General features: G+C 42.0%; 2 protein-coding genes across 2 annotated transcripts; both read left to right on the forward strand.

Moving 5' to 3' along the window:
- Positions 1-1,006: 1,006 nt before the first annotated feature.
- On the forward strand, positions 1,007-13,429 carry espl1 (extra spindle pole bodies like 1, separase). Its single transcript, XM_056438540.1, has 31 exons — positions 1,007-1,087; positions 1,281-1,583; positions 1,702-2,445; positions 2,630-2,731; positions 2,899-3,010; positions 3,148-3,275; positions 3,519-3,712; positions 3,808-4,050; positions 4,208-4,352; positions 4,486-4,645; positions 4,823-4,962; positions 5,221-5,355; positions 5,455-5,571; positions 5,684-5,855; positions 5,971-6,099; positions 6,212-6,368; positions 7,014-7,123; positions 7,341-8,485; positions 8,565-8,982; positions 9,237-9,362; positions 9,636-9,849; positions 9,990-10,195; positions 10,543-10,670; positions 10,974-11,096; positions 11,219-11,368; positions 11,458-11,625; positions 11,792-11,896; positions 11,991-12,106; positions 12,212-12,295; positions 12,730-12,894; positions 12,972-13,429. The coding sequence occupies exons 1-31, from the start codon at positions 1,007-1,009 to the stop codon at positions 13,171-13,173; spliced, it is 6,522 nt and encodes a 2,173-aa protein (XP_056294515.1). The 3' UTR covers positions 13,174-13,429.
- Positions 13,430-21,550: 8,121 nt separating this feature from the next.
- pfdn5 (prefoldin 5) lies at positions 21,551-23,668 on the forward strand. Its single transcript, XM_056437632.1, has 6 exons — positions 21,551-21,630; positions 21,961-22,063; positions 22,340-22,371; positions 22,482-22,556; positions 22,657-22,762; positions 23,375-23,668. The coding sequence occupies exons 1-6, from the start codon at positions 21,565-21,567 to the stop codon at positions 23,458-23,460; spliced, it is 468 nt and encodes a 155-aa protein (XP_056293607.1). The 5' UTR covers positions 21,551-21,564; the 3' UTR covers positions 23,461-23,668.
- The last annotated feature ends 287 nt before the right edge of the window (positions 23,669-23,955 follow it).

Below are 23,955 nucleotides of genomic sequence, written 5' to 3' on the forward strand. Positions count from 1 at the left end.
TCCAACTTATTTTGTTGACAGTTGACTATATATTTAAATTGTTATTTAACATTATATTTGTCAAATGTCTGGTATAACTATAAATGTATAGCGTCTTAGATCTGTCTGACTCGTTATGCAATCATACAATTACAAGTATTTTCATGTTGTTGGCATTTTGGTGTAATATGACTAATAATTAGGATGATTATGAAAGTAGAATATAGAGGAACTCTAAACCTACATGTACAATTCCATTGGTTTAAAATCCAAAGCTCTTACTATACAACAATAATTCAAATAATACTGTAAAATACAGTTGATGAACGCCCCAACATGTTTATATCTCGGCCTACCTCAAATATATAATAATAATATATATAATAATAATAATAATAATTATTATAATAATTATAATAATTATAATATTAATAAACATACCTCAAATGGCCCGACGCCAGAATTACTTGAATTACATTGTTGACACCATGTTTCTGGGTTGTGTCGCCTGTTTGAGCAAATACAGATGCAGATGAATGCCTCAAATGTTCCTGTATTGGTCTTACAACTAATTGTGAAACTACAGAATGTCGCTCTGGATCTGTTTTTTTATGTATGATCGTAAAACTACAATACCCACAAGTCACATCATTTCCGGGTAAAAGCGGATGTGTGGTCTGATTGGTTAGTAAACACCTTTCAAAAACGGCGCGCGGGGCTGCAGCTTCCATGATTCATAAAGATTTGAATCTTTAAATGTATGTAACTTTAGCAGCCAAACCTGACCGCTGCTTGATTGTGATGTTATGGAGAACCAGTCTGCATTTTATCTGCCGTAAATACAAACGTGTGGCCATAAAGGTGTCCTTCTTGAAGTAAGTCACTGCATGTTGTCTTGGTAAAGCTGGCACACGTTAGTCGAACGGCTTCATGTTGACGTTGACGCTAACGTTAGCTTAGCTACGCTGCTTGATGGACGAAGTTTAAAATCAAATGTACTAATAACCGGGTTTCCACAGCTGCAGTCATGAAGTGTTTGAAAGTGGACGAATACGTCAAGCGGACTTGTTCTGTGGAAGAGACTGAGCGGTTACTTCATGAACTACAGGTTAGCATAATCATGAAGATAACCCCCTTGTATTCCTAGTAACGTCACACGGTTTTATTTAGTTGAATTTGCTGTGTTGAACGTTGGCATGTTTTTGAGAATGAAATGCAAAACGCATATATATTTATTTATAAATGCCGCTTTTAAAAGAGAACCTAACCCTGTCTTTTTTATTCATAAATATGTTTTGCAGAATTATGTGAAGAGTCGATCGGGCCTTCAGGGTCGCACACTGTGTGACAGGGTCATCAGGGCCTGTAACCATCAACTTGGAGTTGCATCACCTAATCTTGACCATGTCAATCAGTTGGTCCAGCTGGTGGAGGTTTCCCTTCAAGGCTATGATATATCTGCACCACTTGTGGCTCAGAGCAGTCCACTATACATGGAAAAGATAGTTTTCCATATTGTCAAGAAGCTAAGCGCCCTCGAAGCTCACAGTCTGTGTAGCCATGTAGCTGGGTTGCTTTACAGCAGGCTTACCCCGGCCCAACAGGTACGCATCACTTCCTATTTTAGTTAATTTACATGTGTTGTGAAGTCCACATCTGCACTGAATGATCACCTTTGTAGTGTCGGCTTTAACGAGGTTGCCCCTCTTTTATCGTTCATAGGGTGAGGACTACAGTGTTCTGGTGCGGAGCTGCTTCTCAGTGCTCTGGAATGGACTATCTGCTACCAAAGACAAGAACATCTTGAATCCCCGTGACAAACTCCACTGCCAGATACAAGCTTTGAGCTTCCTTCTGTTGTTGGACACCGAAAGTGTAACCCCCTCTTTCTCAAAGGTCCCCATATATACAGAGGATGCCATCGCTGAACTTGAGAGCAGCTGTGAAGCGGTAACCAAGGACGATGCATCTTTTCTTCTCCAAGAAATGCACACACTTTTCAACAGATGCTGGACTGGTGGTCAAGGCTGTGATGGGGACCAGTCCAAGCAGTCTACTGAGACATCAACTCTATATCCGCTTTTTGAAATGGTTTTAATCGTAGTGAAGCTGCTTTGTAAGGCTGGCCACTATGATCTGGCTTTTACCTTCTTGAGTGACATCGAGAGCAAGGCCGCAGACTGTCACTGTACAGCCATGGTACTCGGCAAATGGGCAGTAAAGATTCATTCTACAATGAAGGCTGGCGGGGAGAGTGGTCAGGCTTTGACACAGTGTGCCAGGGCCTTGAGGTCTCTTTCAGCTGACCTGGGGGACAGAGAAGCTCATGCAATGCTGGAAGGTTGTGGACTCGTGATATGGGCTGTCGAAAGTGGCCACAGCAAGGGAATAAGTGGACCTGTGCTCCTGGCTTGGTTTTCTTTTTGTGAGGAGCACCAAGAACGGCTGGTAAAGACTCTAAAGAAGGTGGGTATAGTTGGTGACTAGGAACATTTGTTGTTTTTGTCTGTCTGTATGTGCGAGAAAAAAGTAAAATTAGAGCATTGTTGGAATTTTCTCAGTTGCCATTAAATAGCCAGACAGAGGTTAAATTGATTTACTTGAGGATAATGTATACAGATTACAAACCTGTGATTTGCTCTATTTACAGAATTCAACATGCCAGGCTGAGTGCAGCAGACTGCAACAGGCACTTTGCTTCAATATTTACCAAGGCTTCGTGTTTGCTTACGAGAGCATGCTCGCATCACAGGTGAGGCGGCTTCTGTAGTATTCAATTTCATGGTGATGATAAATAACAAGGTAACATTTTCATGTGATGACAACGAATAAGACCACTGAATCACACAGTTGGCACATGTTGCTGAAGTCCTAATTGTACTTCAGTTTTGAGGACTGATTGTGATTTGTTGTTCTCAGCTGGAGAACAGTGACCTACTGGACAGAGTGCTGCTCTACTGCCAAGCCACAGCTGGACAGATGATGACTGAACTGCGTAAAGTTTCTAGTGAAAACCTCTTCGTCAAAGCAGGTGATTATTACAGTCTAGAATAGATTATTAACATGTCTTGGGAATGGTTCTGTTCTATACATAAATTGCAATGTATAGGCGGTTCATATTTTATTGTTATAATGAATGATATTTTAAGATTACTGTGTGTCTTGCAGTGATCGCAATGAGCAACTTGGCTTGTGGATTTTACAACCGGCGTCTCTATGAGCAGGCCTTCACACTCGTTGAGATTGTCTGCAGGGATCTATGCAAGAATTGCCCTGTCTCGCTCTCTGTCGATAGGGTAAGTCCTTTAAAGTGTGTTTTTTAAATTTATTTCTTATATCATAACACCACATTATGTCTTATTACTATAGTGTATAAATAATGGGTTTGTCTTGAATGGCTTGGTGGTTGGTATACAGATTACCTCCTGATTTTAAATAGGCTCATTAGGCTGTGACTGATGCAAACCCAGAATATCCTGAGGACATTTAGTTTTATTTGTACACATCTCCATCACTAACATGTTTTTTTGCCTCCCTAGTTGAGTCGCCCCTTCATGCTGGCTGTGCAGACGTCTAGGCGGGCTGGACAGCTGGAGCGAGCGCTGGACTGGGTGATCCTGTGGCTGAAGGCTTTGGGGGACAACATCACTGACCATATGTCTGAACCGGTCTCCCTGTGGGTCAAAACAAAGACTGACGCTAGTCGTAACTCTGAGGAGGATATCCGTCTCAGGTACAGATACATTCTAATCAAGGGAGTTTAATTTTTGGGGATAATGTGTTTTGTAGGTTATTAATGGAACGGAAACTTGTCCCATCCTGAAACAGAACATTACAGGATGGTTTTAGTCCTGACGTCCCAGATGAGCGAGTAATGCTTTGCCTGTTGGAGGAAGAGTTGCGTTGCTATAAGGAGGTGGCAGGAGACACGGCCCAGGAGCGTTACAACACGCTCTGTGATCTGTTGGACATCTGCCACGAGGACAGCGCCCACACCCATCTGCGTGCTGTCTACCTCTGTGAAATGGCCCAAGTTGTGTGTTACCAGGATTTCAGTGAACAGACTGACTGGTAGGAGCTTTTATCCATGTCGTTTAGAATGAGTGGTGCTCCTTGACATTTTTAAATGCACTGTTTTATGTGGGGTTTTTGTTGTCGGGGCAAATCATTTAGCAGCTGGCAACTTAGGGCAACAGCTTATTGTCTCTGTGTTCGTTTGTAACTACAGCGCAGCAGTTGATTTCACCCATGAAGCTTTACGGCTTTTTGAAGAAGAACCCGAGACGCCAGAGAATGCTGACAGACTGAAGGATGACAAGGCCCATGCTTTACTTTGGCTCTATATCTGCACTCTAGAGAAGAACCTTCAGGAGGTAAGCTCTATTATTATTATTATTATTATTATTATTATTACTGGTAATCAACTATTTTCTGGATTTAAGTTTGTTTAATACACTGACCAAGTGTCCTGTGATTAATTACTGGTCCTTATTTGTTTTTGGTCAGACAATTGACAAGGACAAAACACTGAGGGAGTTGCGTGAGCAGACACGGTGTATGGCCAATCAAATAGAAACCAATGATTTTGATTATGAAGACAAGCAGAAGACACAAGACAGCATCCTGGTGTATGAAGGCTTGCATTTTAACCTGGCTGCAGAAAACGGTAAGATCCCCTTTTCATATTATTAATCATCCTACTGTAGATGCATAATATGATGTTTATACTTGGACCATAATGTGTTCTTCTGCTATTCTAAAACATCTCTGCTCAGCACTATTTGTGAGTCTAGTCAACTAAACTGTTTGAGATTAATGGGCATCATTTTTTATTTCCTCGAAGAGTTGTGCAAGCCTTTGGAAAGAGCACTCGAGGAGTGGTCCGCTCTGCTCCAGACACACGTCCTGCCTTCTGTCAGAAACCCCAAACAGACCTGCAGCTCCATCGCTGTGACTGCAGCGCTCTTTAAACTCAAAGGAAAGGTACAAATACATTCTGGCGCGTCTCTTTTTTGTTTCTCTCTCCGTCACCGAATTGATTAGGTTTCTATCAAATAAGTACCGGTAACCACTTGGTTAAGAACTTTTGGAAGCAAATTCTTTAATTTAGATGTTTTACTGGATGAAAGACATTGATGTGAAAGTTATTTCATGGTGAATTCTTTGTTGAGATTATTCTAAATATTGTTCACATCATTGTTAATTAATCTGCCTATTTATCAAATCTCCTTTCTTATGAAGCCTCTAAAGGCTTTGGAAGCTTACCAGCTTGCGATTGGACTTTCACGTCAACTTGCAGATGCTCACGGATGTGCCAGCTACCTCTGTCAATCAACCAGCCTTCTCCTGGATATGGGCACTCCTGAACTGGCTTTGGTAATGCAGTTTTGTGATGATTATTTGTAGCAAACATACGATATCTCACTTTATATACTATATCTCACTTTGATTATTGTGGTGATTTTTTTTTTTAAGGCCCAGCTAGAGCAAGCAGAACTGTGTCTTACCTCTGTTAAGACTGCTGATGGACCTTCTTCTCTCTCTATGCTGGTGATTCTGTTGAAAGCTCAGTACTGCTACAGCACAGGACAGGTAAGTGAAATGTCTGGAAGCGGCATTTCCTGCATTGTTGTTGTTTTTGTGTTTTGTTTGCTGCAATAGGTAGTTCTATTAAATTGCCCCTTTCCTGTTGACCGTATCGCAGGTGGGTCGTGGAGTACCTTATCTGTGTGAGGTACTTAAAGAAGTGAACAAGCAGCGGCAGTCAAAGAGTTGGTACCTGCTGCGTGCTCGGATGCTCCAGACCTGCAGCTCTTATCTGAGTTTGGACACAGCGGCACTGCCACAAGCCCAGAGAAGCCCTATCACACAGCACGGTAAGCTGAAGCATTTGCTCCAATGAATATCATTTCTGTTTTAATTTAGCATCGTGAGAATGTAAAGAGAAGGTTTGCAGCTTTCATGGAGTAAGGACCTGTGATTGTGTCTCAGGTCTAAGTAGCCCGGATGCTGCCCTCTATGAAAGTCTGAAGCTTCTCTGCAGCCTGCTGGTCACTTTAGTGGGGAAGGGCCTATACGGGTCTAACGGCAGCAGCTCAGACATGCACTTTATCGACCAAGGTAGGTTTGTCCCACACGTGAACAGAATGAAAAGGCTTCCAATACCTTCTTGATGTCTCTTTTAGTGCCGTCTGCCATGATTCTCTCCCTCTCCCTCTCGATCTCTGAGCAGGAGACAACTTGGTGCTAAAGTGGCAGCTGCTCTCAGAGCTTCTAAACTGCTCCATGAAGGTCGTGGCTGTGAGGAGCAGCTGTGGAGCCGTCAACGATGCCAGGCTCCAATGTCTAGAAGCTCTCAAACTGGCTATCAAGCTGCAAGCACTCAGCCAGTACGTACACATGCATGGTCGAGGGTTAAAATATGAATGTTGAAGCAGTGTCCAAAAGATATTGTGCTCTGATATGTTCAGTGTTTACTGGTGTCTGCAATGTGCAATGCTAAACGTAACGCCAGGTCACAACTTGTTTCTGCCTATTGTTTGTGTGCTGTTAAGCTTGATGTGCTGTTGAGCACATTTATTGGACCTGCAGTTTTTACTGCATCCCCTTTTGAACTGGTAAAATATAATCTATACAGTAGTGTTCTCTTGTGTATTGATTACAACATCCTAAATGTTAGTCGGTCATATACCCACCTTGTACAGTCCACTGCAATCCAATAGCCTTGTAATAAATCCCAATTTGTAAGCTGCTTATTATAGATTCCTGCTGTTTCAACATTAAAATATGAAGCAGTCCAGAAACAAAGTAAACTCTATTGAAGTATTTTTAATATTCTGTAATGGTGTTTAACATTGTAATTACATTCATTCATATTGGTATAACCATATGAATTTGTTCTAATCATACATTCTAAGTAATGCTGTGCTGAGAATGGGCCTAGAACAAATTGCAGTATAGATATACAGCACAATACATCAATCACAATCTTTGTTTCTTTTTTTTAATGGAATTTTCTTTTCTTATTGTTTTAGGTGTGCTGAGCTGCTGGTGATGAAAGCTGAGTTGGAACTGATGCAGGGAGAGAGAGAGGAAAGTAGAATTGATTTAGACAAAGTCAGAAACCTTCTGGAACTCTGTACAGGTATGTTGAATACAAAGCTGGATATTGGTCCAATATTTTTACTTGACTTGTGATGTTAAATTGTGTTGTGATTTCATAAAATGATGTATTTTTAAAGTTGTGTTTATGTTTATTCCTGGTATGAAAAAAACAAACTGCTATTAGACTATTGTCTAATTTAGATCATGTCTCTTTCCTTGCACTACATCATGGACTTCTATATGTTTCTTCTCCTCAGATTTTTCTGATCAGGTGCAGAAGGCTGAAGTGAAAATCAAACCAAGGAAAGGTCGCCCGGCACAGAAATCTCAGTTGCCCCTTCCTGCCTTGGAAGATGATCTTAAGGGCATCCTGAGCACTAGGTGGATTGGCAAAGAAGCTGTAGTGAGGGATATGGACAGCTCCCCGCCTTTCAAAGCCCACCCTCGCCGCTGGCTCTCCTCCCTGGCGCATGAATCTAACTGCCACTGCCCCTGCTGCTCGGAGCCTTGTCTGGGCCGTGCCACGGCTCGCTGGGCAGCCACACAGGCGGATCTGGTACTGCAGCTAGATCCCAATGAGGCCAAAGTCAGTTTCAAACTTCAGACGGCAACATTAGCTCGCTGTAAGAGTGTTGTTGCCAAACTTGGGGCAACATTGGCAACGCTCCTCCCTCACTGTGGCTCTGGCAAAAGCTGCCCGAAGCCCTCCCTGATGCAGGACGTGGTGGGCCGTGTCTATCTTCACATGGCCCTGTCTGGCCTGGATCCAAGGCATAGCAAGGTCTTTGGCATATGGAAAATACTGGAAGCTGGCTTGGCATTTGTTGATTCCACACCTTCTCCTATGCTAAGACCTGTGAGAGCAGGCCTACTGGCAACCAAAGCCATTGTGTCATTGGTTACCTTGGCGGGAAAAAAAGGCTGCAGCCCAGAGGAACTCTTCTCAAATGTTTGGACTTGGAATGCACCAAAAGAGGATAAAAAGCAGAAATCAGAACTGAAAGAGGTGCCCTCCTCATCCTTGCTTAAGAAGCCTAAAGAGTCCAACAAAAACCTCGATATTCCTGACAAAACAAAAGGGGCCAAGAAGGTCACGGTTGTCACGCCCAGGATTACAGTGACAAGCTCTTCAACCAGAGGAAAGGGACTTGTTCCCTTGACACCGGTGATGGTAAAGCCTGAGCCATTCAGTAGGGAGCGCGACTCGTTTGACTTTAACACAGTGGTACCTACATTGGCCTGCACTCCTATTCAAAAGGTGAAAGCCCCTTCTTCTGTGCAGAAAGCACCGAGGACTGCCTCTAAGATCCAGTTTCATGTGTTTGAAGAGTTGTCGCCAATACAAGACAAAGCCCAACCTGTGCCCGCTGCCCCCAGACGCACAAAGAAATCACGCTTCGTGGTAGGCATCTTAGTCGAAGCGGTTTTCATTGTTGTTGTTTTTATGGAGGGTAAAAAAACTTTCTTATATTTCAATACAGATGGAGTTTAGCGACGAGAGTGACACGGAACCCAACACCCCGGCAGAGCCTAAGAAAAAAATAGATGTCCCTAAAAAGCGAACCACCACAAGAAGAGCGGCGCAGAACTGTAAAACAGCCCCAGATCCACCTGCAGTGAAGGTCCCACCCAAGAGGCAGACCAGGGGTAAGAAGACCACTGCAATGCCTGGGATGACTTCTGAGGAGGACGAGTCTTCAGTCAACCAGTCTGCCTCAACCACAAGAGGAAGAACAACAAGGGAGCTGTCCAGGACCGAAGCCCATTCAGTGGAGGAGCCAGACAAGATGAGGACCATTGAGGAGGAAACTAAACAAGTCCTGGACATTAGCATCGAGCAGCTCAGGGCATCTGACTCTGACGAGGCTGGAGACGATTCTGCTTCAAGTAAAGATATAGGTGTGTATGTTGTGCACGTTTGTGGAACTCCACATTAATTACTAAACATGTAACTTAATTTCCTGGCAGTTGCACAACATTTACCACAATTTATTTTGTGCCATCCATCACACCATATCGCTTATTGAGACATTAGTGATGCCTTCCAAGCTCACTGGTAATGATTTGGAACTCATAATAATGGTCATGACTGCACCTAACAACATATTTATTAAGAACCAGAGTTGTAACCTCTTTCTTGATTCTCTCCACAGATTTTGAGGTTTTGCGAAGGGACAATTGTGGTGATTTGGGGAGAGACGACTTATCTGAACTCAGGAGCAGAGGTCACCTGAGAGAAGGTCCACAACCCCCCCTCTCTCATTCATACACCAGGCCAGGTGAGGCTTTACACTACTGCACAATTATGACACTATCTTTATGGTATGTGTCCTTTCTTTATTGAAATGAGACTTGCAATCGTATAATGATCTAAAAATGTACAATATATGTGTGTGTATAAGAGGAGGGAAACATGCCACTAGTATCTGGAAAAGCATCTTATAATGAGAAGTAATGGATATGAAGAAGTAAACACTTAGTCTTCATGGTAGCTCTGTACTCTTCTTAGCTCTTTATCCAGTTGTGTCTATTTTAAATCTTTCTTTTCTCAGACAATCTTTCTCTGGAGGATGTTGAGTCGTTGCTCCGCACTGCATGGCTGGCCCTCCAGCACTTCCCCTCCCCCACCATCTACCCGACCCTCTGTGCTCTCCTGGCCCTGACCAGAGGGCAGCAGGACCCCATAACTACAGCAATGCTGCATGCCCACTCTTTGGGCATCACAAATCGTCATCACACAATCAGGCATTTGGCCAGTTGTCTCAAGTAGGCATTAGTCTTGTCTGTATTGAGTCATGTCAATGATATTCAATATATTTTTGACATGTTCAAGACTCGACATTCTTTTACATTGACAATATGACAAATGGTTGAATTCATGTTGCTTTGTGTCATCGTGCCAACAGAAAGCTGAGAAAGGTGTCCAGTGAGTTAGCAGACAAGATGGATGCTCTGAGTCTAGATGAGCTCGGTCCAAACGAGTCCAAGAACTCCACTGAGCAGAGGTTGTCGCGGTTGGAGAACATCTTCTCCTTCCCTACTGCTGATGCTGCTACTTTCCCCAAGAGCCACTGTCAAGAGTTTCTCCAAGAAATTCAACAGCTTCCCCCAGGTAGAATAAGAAATAATGTCTTGATCTCGAAATGGGTACATTTTAATGTTTGTTCTGTCAAAATATGGTTTGCACATGTCAGTAGTGCATTATTAGAGGTTATGGCTTTTGATCACAAAGCAAGTTTTTATTTTGAGTTCGTCAAACTTCTATGTCTAATCTATTTCCTGTAGCTATACTTAGTAGAGCTAACTCGGTGAGTGTGAGCTGTTCAACTTCTCCATATCCTGATTTCATTCAGATAACTTGATGCTTTCGTGTTTGTTAAGATGAGCAGAATTGTAACTGCATTATGCTCATGTACTATTACCCTTTCTTTCTGTGCATCCCCCTCACTCCTTTCACAGGGGTGACTGTCTGTGTGATGTCTGTGCTTGGAGTAAAACCTGGGGAGATGGGTGACCGCATCATACTGACACGTCTTGAGAAGGGCTCTGCCCCGCTCACTGTTCACACCCCTACCTCTAAACAACAGGTTAAGACAGTACATTATTTTCTGAGGAGAATGGTTGCCACAATCTAGAGAAGTATATTGTGCTATAAGTATGAGTGCTTAGTAACATGGTGACTCAAGTGACTTTACAATCTCGCTATGCTCATACTCTCCCATCTTTTATCAAGTAGCCTAGCCTAAAAGGAAATATGTGCTGTATAATGTCATCTATCAAAATATATAAGACAGTCACACTCAATATTCTGCATCAAAAAGCCACTGGCACACTAAATTCATCATTAACATCTCTGATTATAACACTGTCTTTGTCTCTGTGTTGTGCAGCACTCCATCGGTTGGCTGGTTCAGGAGATCGATAGTATCCAGGTGGAGCAGAAGCTTGTGAGCTCTGTGTCTGAGAAAGCCAAGTGGTGGGAGGCCCGCGGGGCACTTGACTCTCGAGTTGGGGTAAGTGGTGAAGAGCGAAGCTGCTACTGGGGAGTCTCAGGACTTCACAATGCCTGCATTGTTTACGCAGTTTCACTTAAAAGTTATTCACTTCCACTAAGAACACACAATATTTATTTCAGCAACTGTTGAAGGTGATGGGGGAACTGCTGGGGTGCTGGTGGAGCTTTCTCCTACCGCCTTCATTGGATCCTGAGATTTCCAAACAAGCGCGGCACCTTTGCAAGTCCTTGTCTGCAAAGGGAGTGGCAGTCAGTGAGGAAATGTTGACGGTGTGTGTTTTAATATATATTTTTCAATTCTGTCTTGGTTTCTGTTGGAAAAGGAGCAGCTACTCACACGTTGAATGTTTGTGTTTCAGGCTGTGCTGTCTGCCTCTCCTGTGCTCTCCCAAGAGGACCTAAGGAGATTTGCTCTGGGAGTCTCTCCGCAGTGGGACACGGAGTGTGACCAGCTTCTCCATACAGCGGTGTCCCGGCTCGCTTGCAGAGACGAGCCCCGCGGTCATGTAGTTCTCATCCTGGACAAGGTTGGTTTCGTCATCTCTATTAAGTACTGCATTTCCCTAAAGCCTGATTTGCACATAGTGGGGCCTTTCTGGGAGAGAAAAGACCTCCAGAAGCACTGACGCGATATGTTCTTTGAGGTAGGATAATGCTCAGATGTAGAGGTATCCTCTCCGGTTTCTTTTGCAGTACCTTCAGAAGCTGCCGTGGGAGAGCACCTCCATCCTAAAGTCTCACTCTGTCAGCCGGATGCCATCTTTGCACTCTGTAATTGGACTGAGCATTCAGAGAGAGGTACTGTGGCAATATGGCCTGTGGTGAACATGTCGTTTACGTCCTGACAGTCGGTGGTAGTTACGGACTTTGTTTTTTCTATCTTCCCTTTTAGACTGACTCTCAATCTGTCCTAAAGAAAGGCGTGGATCCAAAGCAAGTGTTTTATGTTGTGGACCCTGATGCCAATTTAAGAAACTCTCAAGGACAATTCAAGGAATGGTTTAGCAGGTGAGACCGACAGTCATGACCATTGAAACCTTTTTATTTGGATGTAAGTCTTCCTGTCACCGGCCTGTTTTCTTCCCATTTACTACATTACCATTCTCCTTAAAGTAAACTGGATTGGGTCGGTGTGTGTGGAGTTGCTCCTGACTCGAGTCAGCTGGAAGAAGCGGTTGCTACCAAGGATCTATATATGTGAGTTTATCATCCTAAATATCCTTATAGGGAGCAGAAATAATACTGCAATATGTTGACAATAAGGCATTATGAAAGTACTTCAAAATCACTCAATTCAAAATCACTGTGTGAGCAGATAAGAACACAATTCTTTGCTTGTTCAAGAGCTGATCAACAGGCACATTTAATTTGCTTTTTGATGCTAAAGAAAAATCTTTTGGACTGTTAAAAAACTTGAAGACGTAGGACTCCAGACTTGTGATTGATATTTTTTCACAATTACTTTGACATTTTATAGACTAAATGATTAATCTAATGAAATTTTAGCTGAATCCCTGTCGCATCCTTTTCTGCTTAGACATTTAAAACAAAAATATATTGTTTATTTTGCGCTCTTTGATTTGATAACCATTTTTACTTTCTATCATCCTTTTAACCCTGGGATGCTTTAGTTTCGTGGGTCATGGTGCAGGTGCGCGATTCTTCGATGGCCAAGCAGTCCTGAAGCGGCAGGTGAGAGCAGCGTCTCTGATCTTCGGTTGCAGTAGTGCCGCTCTGGCAGTGCGCGGAGATCAGGAAGGTCAAGGCATCGTCCTCAACTACCTCACAGCAGGCTGGTGAGATATTTATTTTCTAGAATAAGGTTCTGTTAAATGTGTCCTATTAATACTTCTTTTTCTTTTCTTTTTCTAAGCCCCCTTTTTTTGGGAAACCTGTGGGATGTCACAGATCGGGATATTGATCGCTTCACCAAAGTCTTGTTGGAGTCCTGGTTATCTGCTGGTTCCGGAGCTTCCCTCCTGGATTATATGGGCCAATCACGTCAGGTCACACACATGAAACACCTCGTGGGAGCTGCACCTGTGGTCTATGGCTTACCTGTTCACCTGCAGTAGATGGCCTGGAAAACCAAAACTCTGCTAGAAACAGAATGTAGTCGGTATCTAAATTGTTTTGTTTCAGCAAACAAGCTGGAGGAAATTACTTAAACTTTGTTTTGTGGTTTTGGCAATATTAAAGTACTGCATTTTATTTTATTCAAACCAATGCTTCCATTTTTAAACCAATGTTACTATAGTGTGAATGATTTTAAATATCTTGCTAATTTTTACAAAGTGTTTGAATGGATTTTAAATGTGTTGATTAAACATTTTTTTAGTAAATGTGTTCTTGAATACAATCGGTGTCTGGTTTGTGGAAATTACTTTAATAAGTCTTATTTGTGTAAAGAGTTGGGGGACAGGGGGTTCTCTGTTTACAGTTTTTTTTCTTCTAGAAACAAGAAATATGTTCTCAGGAAAATGTTAACACGTTACTAACATTTGGATCAAATCAATTTACTGTGTCACCTAGTTCGCTATTACATAACGCAGAGATCTTGTTCTTTCAACACTGTTTTATTTCTTTGAGAGTTAGCTATTGTTAAGGGTCGGGACTTGTCCATTAACTCCCACGTGAAGCAAAGCTCACGGACTGCATTTTTTCAGCTACGGAATATTTCACACATCTTGTCTCAAAGATGCAGAAAAACTGGTTCACACTTGTTACTTCGAGACTGGATTACTGCAACTCCTTATTATCAGGCTGCTTTAATAAGTCTCTTAGGTCCCTCCAGTTGATTCCAGAATGCTGCAGCTCGTGTTCTCACTAAAACTAAGAAAAGAGATCAGATTACTCCTGTATTTGCTGCTCTGCACTGGCTCCCTGGAAAATCAAGAATCACATTTAAAATTCTTCTCCTCACCTACACAGCATTGATTGGTGATGCACTATCATATCTTACGGTGCTTGTAGTACCATATTGCCCCACTAGAGCTGCGTTTACTAAATGTCATACCTGCAAACTTGTCACCTTTCGGTGAAATTCACCGTTTTGAACTCAAAATAGGTCATCCACGTGAATCGTGGAGATCCGAAGAGTTTTTGTTTTTGTTTTGGGGGGGGGGGGGTCACCTGGCCCGCTGCCGTTGAGATTGCAGTGACGCGGAGAAAAGTGTGAAGTGTTGCTCTTCGCAATAAAACATCTTTGATGGGACGTGTCGCGTCTCGGCCAATCAGCGTCAAGATGTCTTCAGCGTTTGGGGGTTCAGGTTAGCTTGAATGTTAGCCCGCTACATCTACTCCTGTCACGCTGCACGGTGTAGCGATGCTAACAAAGTACCCGTACGTTAAACACGATGTGATTTAGCATATTTTTAGTATCGATACTTCATTAAGAGAGCGATCAGAGCGCACGCGCTGCTCCGTGGCGAGCTGTCTGCGCACACTGCGCTGCGCAGCTCACAGCGAGAGAAGTGGCGCAGCTTTAGAGACTTCGGCTTAAAAAATAAAAAGATGCCAGAAGTGAAATGTTTCAGTCTGTAAAGTTCTGTAACTCTCCAGCTGCTCATCCTGATGAACTGTGTATCATCTGGTCAGAGACTAACGGCCTCATAGTGTATAATCAATGCTATGATGGAACCATGTAGTTTCATTCATATCTGGCTGTATTAATACTCATATTACTGTCATTTGTTAAGTGTTGAAAAGTTGGTAAAAGTGAACCATACAGATGTTTTATTTATTACTATTATAGATAAATATACCAGTCTCGTAATTATGGTACCATATTGTTTGTATGGTGTATTGAATTCTGGTATCGGGTATCATGATATTTATGGCAGCTATGTAATATGTATAGAAGTTATAATATGAGTATCGTGACAAACAGGTAGAGACAGAACAGATTCAGGGAGAAGTCCATGAGGACTGTTCAGGCAAAAAAAAAGGAAGTTGGTTCATGAATGACTTTAACCATATTATATATAATGACAATGTATATTTGTTATTACTATCATTATAGGGCTGAGTCAGAGCGGAGAACCTTTTGTTCTTAAACTGTTTATTATCATTATTTAGATTTGTGGTCAGAACAATAAAATGACTGTAGTTGTGGTTCTAAAAGCTTTGAGGCTTCAAACAACGTGGATGTGGTGTGGTGACAACAACAACAAAAAGTCACCTGCACCCCCCCCCCCCCCCCCGTTGTCACCTTTTTCACCCCTCATGAGTTTGCAGGTATGAAATTTTCATGTCGTTTCATTTATTTATTTGAACAGGGACCCTACACATCGATCAACCTAGGGGTAAATGTGTCAGTCTTAGCTAAATTTAAACTGTAGTCCCTGTGGCCAAATATGATATATTCCTTTATTTGTCTCACAGTGGGGACATTTCAAAAATCAAGTCACAGCAGTGGTGCACATGAAAATAAATATAGAACACAAAACAAAATACTAATACTAATACTAAATATACAGGGGGAAAATAAAGTAAAGTGCAAAGTTTGCCAGGATCTCCAGCGAACTACTGCAGTGTGTTGTGCAGCCTGACAGCAGAAGGAAGGAAGGCATTACATATTAGATATTACAAACCATAACTAAGGGAGAAAATGGGTATCACAAAAACATCAATAAAAGCAATACACATATAGGTTACGATCAAATATTGGCCTCAGGAACGTGAAAATAGCGAAGCCACGGACCAGAGTCGTGTGCCTCCCGGGGGCCAGAGCGGGCGACGTGGAGTCTTGTTTGAAGCTGCTGGCTAAGGATAAGCGGAGATACAGTCAGATTGTAATACACGCCGGTGGTAATGACGCCCGAGCCCGCCGCTCGGAACTCACTAAAATTAATGTGGAATCGGTGTGTGCTTATGCCAAGACGTTGTCGGACACCGTAATTTTCTCTGGCCCTCTCCCAAATTTGCAGACAGACGAATTGTATAGCCGAATGTCGTCTTTCAACCGCTGGCTGTCGAGGTGGTGCCCAGCGAATAATGTGGGCTACGTAGACAACTGGAAGACTTTCTGTGGAAAACCTGATCTGATGAGGAGAGACGGCATTCATCCCACGTTGGACGGAGCGCGTCTCATTTCTGCGAATATGACCAAGTTGATCACGGACTTAATCTATGACAACCCAGGGTTCAGATCAGGAACCGGGAGCAGAGTTGTAGTTTAACACCCTTCTCTGCTCTTCCATTCGAGCAGTTACCCACCCTTGACTTTAGAGTAGAGACTGTGTCTGTCCCACGGCCACTTCAATTAAATAAATCAAAAGTAAGCAGAAGAGGAGTCGTACACAATAACCTTATACAAGTTAACACAATTATTTCAGCAGTGCAACAAAATAGGTCTATTAAATGTGGTCTCCTAAATATTCGATCTCTGTCATCTAAAGCTGTGTTACTGAATGATTTAATATCAGATAATCACATTGATTTATGTTGCCTAACTGAAACCTGGCTGAGCCATGAAGAATATGTCTGCCTGAATGAATCGACTCCTCCAAGTCATATTAATACTCACATTCCTCGAGGCACCGGTCGAGGAGGTGGAGTAGCAGCCATCTTTGAATCGAGCCTATTAATTAATCCTCAACCAAAATTACACTACACCTCATTTGAAAGCCTTGTTCTTAGTCTTTCACATCCAACCTGGAAAACACTACAGCCAATTCGATTTGTGATTCTGTACCGCCACCAGGTCCATATTCAGAGTTTATATCTGAATTCTCAGAATTTATATCAAGTTTGGTTCTTAAAACCGATAAAGTTATTATTGTTGGAGATTTTAATATCCATGTGGATGTTGATAATGATTGCCTTAGTGCTGCATTCATCTCCTTGTTGGACTCGATTGGCTTCTGTCAGAGAGTACAGAAACCCACTCACAGCTTTGGCCACACGCTTGATCTTGTTCTTACTTATGGCGTTGACATTGAGCATTTGAACGTCTTCCCACAGAATCCTCTTCTGTCAGACCACAACCTCATAACTTTTGAATTTATACTACCGGAGTGTACTCCGTTAGTCAAAAGTTTCTACACTAGATGTCTAACTGATAGTGCTGTAGCTAAATTTAAAGAAGCGATTCCTTCTGTATTTGATTCGATACCACGTCTCAATATAACAGAGGACTCCTGGTCTAACTTTAGTCCGTCCCAGATTGATCATCTTGTTGACAGTGCCACAGGCTCTCTGAGAATGACACTGGACTCGATAGCCCTCTGAAGAAGAAGACAGTGAGGAAGAGGAGGTTTGCTCCTGGTATAACCCTCAGACCCGCAAACTGAAGCAACGTCACGAAAGCTTGAACGCATATGGCGTTCAACTAATCTCGAAGAATCCCGCTTAGTTTGGCGAGATAGTCTTAAAACATATAAGAAGGCCCTCCGTAATGCCAGAGCAGCCTATTACTCATCAATAATAGAAAAAATAACGACAACCCCAGGTTTCTCTTCAGCACTGTAGCCAGGCTGACAGAGAGTCACAGCTCTGTGGAGCCGAGCATTCCTATAAACCTTAGTGGTAATGACTTTATGAACTTCTTTAATGAAAAGATTTTAACTATTAGGGACAAGATTAATAATCTCTTGCCCATAACCAGTGCCAATCTGTCCTCAAGTGGAATGGCCTTGGAAACCGCTGTATGCCCTGGTGTATATTTGGAGGATTTTCTCCTATCAACCGTGACCAATTATTTTCACCGGTTTCTACTTTGAACACGTCTACCTGTCTCTTGGACCCCATCCCGACGAGGCTGCTTAAAGACGTTTTGCCTTTAATTGGCGGCTCTCTATTAGATATTATCAATGTGTCTCTGCTAACAGGCCACGTACCACACTCCTTCAAGGTGGCTGTTATTAAACCTCTCCTGAAGAAGCCCACTCTGGATCCAGAGGTATTGGCTAACTACAGACCGATCTCTAACCTCCCTTCCTCTCCAAGATCCTTGAGAAAGTGGTCGCAAATCAGTTGTGCGACTTTCTACATCATAATAGTTTATTTGAGAAATTTCAATCAGGATTTAGAAAACACCACAGCACCGAGACGGCACTGGTGAAAATTACAAATGACCTCTTAATGGCAGCAGATAAAGGACTCCTCTCTGTCCTGGTCTTGTTAGACCTTAGTGCTGCATTCGACACCATTGACCATGACATCCTGTTACAGAGACTGGAGCAGTCGATTGGCATTTCAGGCACGGCACTAATTTGGTTTAAATCCTATTTATCAGATCGATCTCAGTTTGTATTTGTAAACGATGACGCCTCGATAACCACCAACGTTAATCACGGAGTTCCACAAGGTTCTGTGCTTGGACCAATTTTATTTACCTTATACATGCTTCCTTTGGGCAATATTATCAGGAAACACTCCATAAACTTTCATTGTTATGCAGATGACACTCAACTATATTTATCGATAAAACCAGAGGAGAGCAACCAACTCTGTAAAATTCAAGCATGTCTTAAAGACATAAAAACATGGATGACCTGCAACTTCTTGATGTTAAACTCAGACAAAACCGAAGTAATTTTAATCGGCCCTGAGCACCTCAGAGATCAATTATCTGGTGATGTGGATTCTGTAGACGGCATTGCCCTGGCATCCAACACCACTGTAAAGAATCTTGGCGTTATCTTTGATCGGGACTTGTCCTTTAACTCCCACGTAAAGCAAATCTCAAGGACTGCATTCTTTCATCTACGTAATATTTCAAAAATCAGGCACATCTTGTCTCAATAAGATGCAGAAAAATTGGTTCTCGCGTTCGTTACTCGGAGACAGAATTGCTGCAGCTCCTTATTAGCAGGCTGCTCTAATAAATCTCTTAGGTCCCGTCAGTTGATCCAGAATGCTGCAGCTCGTGTTCTCACTAAAACTAAGAAAAGAGATCACATCACTCCTGCACTAGCTGCTCTGCACTGGCTCCCAGTAAAATCAAGAATCACTTTTAAAATTCTTCTCTTAACCTACAAAGCCTTGATTGGTGATGCTCCATCATATCTTAAGGAGCTTGTCGTACCATATTGCCCCACTAGAGAGCTACGCTCACTAAATGCGGGACTACTTGTAGTTCCTAGAGTCTTAAAAAGTAGAATGGGAGCCAGAGCCTTTAATTATCAAGCTCCTCTTTTATGGAACCAGCTTCCAATTTCAGTCCGGGAGGCAGACACAGTCACCTCGTTTAAGAGTAGACTTAAGACCTTCCTCTTTGACAGAGCTTATAGTTAGGGCTGAATCAGGTTCACCTGGTCCAGCCCCTTGATATGCTGCTATAGGCTTATAGCTGCCGGGGGACGTTTTAGGATGCACTGAGTACCTATCTCCTCTTTTTCTCTCCTTAAGGATGAATTTTCATCTCTCAATCACACGTTACTAACTCTGCTTTCTCCCGGAAGTCCTTTTGACTTTCGTCTCATGGGGTCATCGGACCCTATGAGACGGCATAGACTCGTCTGGGTCGTGGAATTCCTGCTCATGACTACGCCACTGTCCTGTTGAGACTCCGCCCTCCTCCTCCCCACCGCCATCTGCCTGATGGATCGTGGAGGTCTCCATCGTGGAATATGCCTACTATGAACTATTCATACACTCTGTCATATTCATTGAATGTATTTTAACTCTAAATCTGTCCTTCTGTACACATTACATCTATTGCATCTGTCCATCCTAGGAGAGGGATCCTCCTCTGTTGCTCTCCTGCAGGTTTCTTCCCTTTTTTTCCCCTGAAGGGTTATTTGGGAGTTTTTCCTGGTCCGATGTGAGGTTTTGGGGCAGGGATGTCTATGTGTACAGATTGTAAAGCACTCCGAGACAAATTTGTAATTTGTGAAATTGGGCTATACAAATAAACTGAATTGAATTGAATCATAAAATCATTTAAAAAAACATCATAAAAATCCATTAACACACACACAATTACTGAGGGGGGTGTCACAATGATTGCAAATGTGGGGCTACTAGTAGGATGGGAACCAGAGCCTTCAGTTATCAAGCTCCTCTTTTATGGAACCAGCTTCCACCTTCAGCCCCTGGATATGCTGCTATAGGCTTATAGGCTGCTGGGGGACGTTTAGGATACACTGAGCAGCTCTCTCCTCTCCTCTCTCTCCTTAAATATGAATCTCTCCATTGCACATTATTAACTCTGCTTCCTCCCCGGAGTCCTTGTGACTTCACATCTCATAGGGTCCATTGGACCAGGCTGGGTCTAATGCCATGGCCCTTCTGATGTGCCTTGCCCACTCCTCCTCTCTACCTCCATCTGCCTGATAGATCATCACTCTGTCATATTCATTGAATGTGTTGTAACTGTAATCTTTCCTTCTGTACTCATGACATCTATTGCTTCGGTCCATCCGGGGAGAGGGATCCTCCTCTGTTGCTCTCCTGAAGGTTTCTTCCCTTTTTTTCCCTGTAAAAGGTTTCTATTTCTTGGGAGTTTTTCCTGATCCGATGTGAGGTCCTGGGACAGGGATGTCGTATGTGTACAGATTGTAAAGCTCTCTGAGGCAAATTTGTAATTTGTCATATTGGGCTGGACAAAATAAACTGAATTGAATTGAATTAAAGCTAAACACTGTAGCTATGAGTGTCTTAATAGATAAATCATTTTCTAAATTTAGATTTAGACATTTGATCAAAATCTCATGGTAGCTGTAATTTTGAGGGGGCTTTCAGGGGCCATATAGCACACATACTGAGGTACAATAGCTCTAACAATATTAATATATATATGTTAAAGGTTTCAGTTGAATGTTCATAATGTACAAAATAAACCCTAAAAAGAACTTAAAATAAAAACAACATTGGCACCCTCAAATTTCATTTGCATATTGAAATTTATAGTACAATTAATTTACAATGTATCATGTACAAAATAAACCTAAAAACAACTTAAAATTTGCTAAAATATAAAACATATTGGCATTCTCACATTTCATTTGCATCTTGAAATTCATTTTGAGTAACCTGGACTGGAAATTGCATTCTGATCTTCTGAATTTAAATTATTATTATGTATTAATTATTATACTTTATTGTTATTGTACATTCAATTGCATTTTCAAGTTTACGTACCGGTTTCAAAATGAAATGCGACTGACGGACGGACATATTTCAGGCTCTAATTGTGTGTTATATTGTGGAAATAATTCATTAAAAAACGAGTAGGCTAAGTTGTATAGTTTTACATACATAAAGATTTGTTCAAATGACTAACGTTATATATTGTGAACCCTACATTTTAAAACGTAAACTATGTTCTGTATTTATATTTTATATTTGCGATATGCATTACAGTGAGAGAATCGTATTGTTTATGAATAGTTTAATCGTGTTTAAGTTGAAAAAGGATGGGCGAACAAGTAGGACCGGTGTTCGTGATTAGGACCGCCCCCCCCCCCCCCCTCATGACCCGGAAGCAGTCACTAAAGGTCAGTTGGCATCGCGAATCCAACATGGCGGTGAATCTCACAGACCTCTCCCTGCCTCAGTTAGAGGGCCTGAAAACCCAACTAGATCAGGTAACTCAGGAGTAAAAACTTACCTATGAATAGATAGTCACTTGTTTACGATATCAACTTCATGCCGGTGATCATCTGAATGGAAATGGCAGAGTGGTTTAGCTAGCTAGCGCATCTGAAGCTAACGGTACCCAATATGCACCACGTTTGTAGTACATGTAACATCATGTCACGCGTATGTCGACATGAGTACATTATAGTTTGTTATGTGTGCACGTTTTGTTCCAATTGTAAATTGGTGGGTTTAAGTTCTCGACTAACGTTCCTGCATGTGTTGGAGTCAGACAATCCTCCGGTGTAGCCGTTAATGTGTCCATGTTATGTTGGCAGGAGATCGAGTTCTTGACGTCTTCAATCGGTCAGCTCAAAGTTGTCCAGACAAAATATGTTGAAGCCAAAGATAGTATGAACGTCCTGAACAAAAACAACAAAGGTGAGTAAAATACCTGTCTCAGACCCATCAAGCCTTTAAAGGGGTTCGTGCTGGAACCACCCTTTCTGTGGGGATAATGAATACATCTCTGAAACTCAGTCGTATATAAACGTTCCTATCCAGAGAGTTCATCAGTGTGATGTGATGTGCCTTTTTAAATATGCATTATTTATTCAAACGTGTAATGTAGTCTTGTTTGTGACTTCGGCCTCTACATCAGTGACTCTGCAGCTGAAGTCGATTATGTGTTAATTCTGTCTTTCGTCTGTCACACAGGAAAAGAATTGCTCGTGCCACTTACCAGCTCTGTATCCTTCCCCTCATGGTTCATACTTTATTGTTTTTACGTGACGTGCTATAATAAAGTTGTGCATCTCTTGAGACATGCATACTTCCCCTTGACTTTTGGTATTCTCAGATGTACGTCCCTGGAACATTGAATGATGTGGAAAATGTGTTCGTGGATGTGGGGACAGGCTACTATGTCGAAAAGGCAAATATATTTGCGTTAAAGAATCGATAAGTAATGTAACGTATTATGTAAAACATTTTGAAGTAAATTTAATGTATACTCTATTTGTCCGTCTCTGAAGAATGTGGATGACTCGAAGGCTTTCTTCAAACGTAAAATAGACTTCCTCACAAAGCAGATAGAGAAAATTCAGCCAGCGCTTCAAGAAAAACACGCTATGAAACAAGGTAGGTTAATTTTTTTTAAATAGATGTTTCCTTGTTATTTGTTTGACTAAATGTAATATTTGTCCCATTCAAAACCAGATATTTTAATTCTACAAGTCCTATGTTTTAACCAATAAGATGGATATTACAAATGATTAAATACTGCTTATTTAGCAAGGTTTGCAATTAGAGGATTAATGACAGTTATATTCACTTAACATTTAAGAGTTTTTACTTTAAAAGTTATTAATATACCACACCTACTATTTTAGAGTACAACTGAAATGCATTGGCTAATACATGTGAGAACAAAACATGGTGAAAACCACAATTAAAAGAAACCCAGCATTGATGGATATAATGGACTAAACAGAAAGGCACTGATTGTACTAGTATTGGAAGTATACATGTGACTGATGGTCGCAGTGGGCCACAGCAGCAGGCACAATCATGGTCCATGGAAACCTGTGAGACTGGGGAAGAGTCCAAGTTGGTAACCTGCATTAATGGGACATTTTATGTCGAGGCAACACGTGCCATGCGGAATGCCGGCATTGGCCTTCAACAATGCGTCATCCATGCAGCACTCTATTGCACACTTATTTATTTTGCACATTGTGTTATTTCTTACAGCGGTGATTGAAGTGATGAACGTGAAGATCCAGCATCTCCAACAGAACCAGCAGTCATCCCAAGTGGTTGGACCGACCAAGGCTTAATGAGAAGACCTGTCTGAACTCTTCATGATTGGGGGGGGGGCTGTTATGTATTTGTGCAAATGATCGAAGGAAGTGTGTAAACCATGTCACCAGTAAATTAAAAGTAGACTATTGTCTTGGTTAAGAAATATGTACTTGGTCAATTTGAAATCTGATTGGTGTCTGATAAATTTACAATAATTAAAATGGTCAATGTGCATTTATGGAACATGTTTTTGTTCTTGTGTTGTGTATTCATCAGTGGGGACCACTACCTAGACAGAGCTGCCAAAAGTTATGGCAGGAGGCATTATGTTTTCCTTCCCATTCTTGTGAATGCGATATATCTCTGGTGTTCTTTCAGCTTGGTTTTGGCCAAGCATGTAAACACGTACAAGGGATTTTACGCTGTTTAGTCATTTAGACCACAAGATACTCGTATGGTTCCTCACTCTTCCCTTTCTCTCCCTGGATGACGTGATGAAGCTCTCAGTAAAAAATAGTCTCTAAATGTAG

This window comes from Pseudoliparis swirei, chromosome 18 (genome assembly GCF_029220125.1).
Source record: "Pseudoliparis swirei isolate HS2019 ecotype Mariana Trench chromosome 18, NWPU_hadal_v1, whole genome shotgun sequence".
NCBI classification, from domain to species: domain Eukaryota; kingdom Metazoa; phylum Chordata; class Actinopteri; order Perciformes; family Liparidae; genus Pseudoliparis; species Pseudoliparis swirei.

Bases quoted from the DNA above. Each gene is read 5' to 3' on its own strand.
- pfdn5 (XM_056437632.1), top strand. From the start codon at position 21,565: ATGGCGGTGAATCTCACAGACCTCTCCCTGCCTCAGTTAGAGGGCCTG. The intron at 21,631-21,960 runs GTAACTCAGGAG...TTATGTTGGCAG, and splicing joins TGAAAACCCAACTAGATCAG to GAGATCGAGTTCTTGACGTC. The intron at 22,372-22,481 runs GTATCCTTCCCC...TGGTATTCTCAG, and splicing joins TCGTGCCACTTACCAGCTCT to ATGTACGTCCCTGGAACATT.
- espl1 (XM_056438540.1), top strand. From the start codon at position 1,007: ATGAAGTGTTTGAAAGTGGACGAATACGTCAAGCGGACTTGTTCTGTG. The intron at 1,088-1,280 runs GTTAGCATAATC...TATGTTTTGCAG, and splicing joins GGTTACTTCATGAACTACAG to AATTATGTGAAGAGTCGATC. The intron at 5,572-5,683 runs GTAAGTGAAATG...ACCGTATCGCAG, and splicing joins ACTGCTACAGCACAGGACAG to GTGGGTCGTGGAGTACCTTA.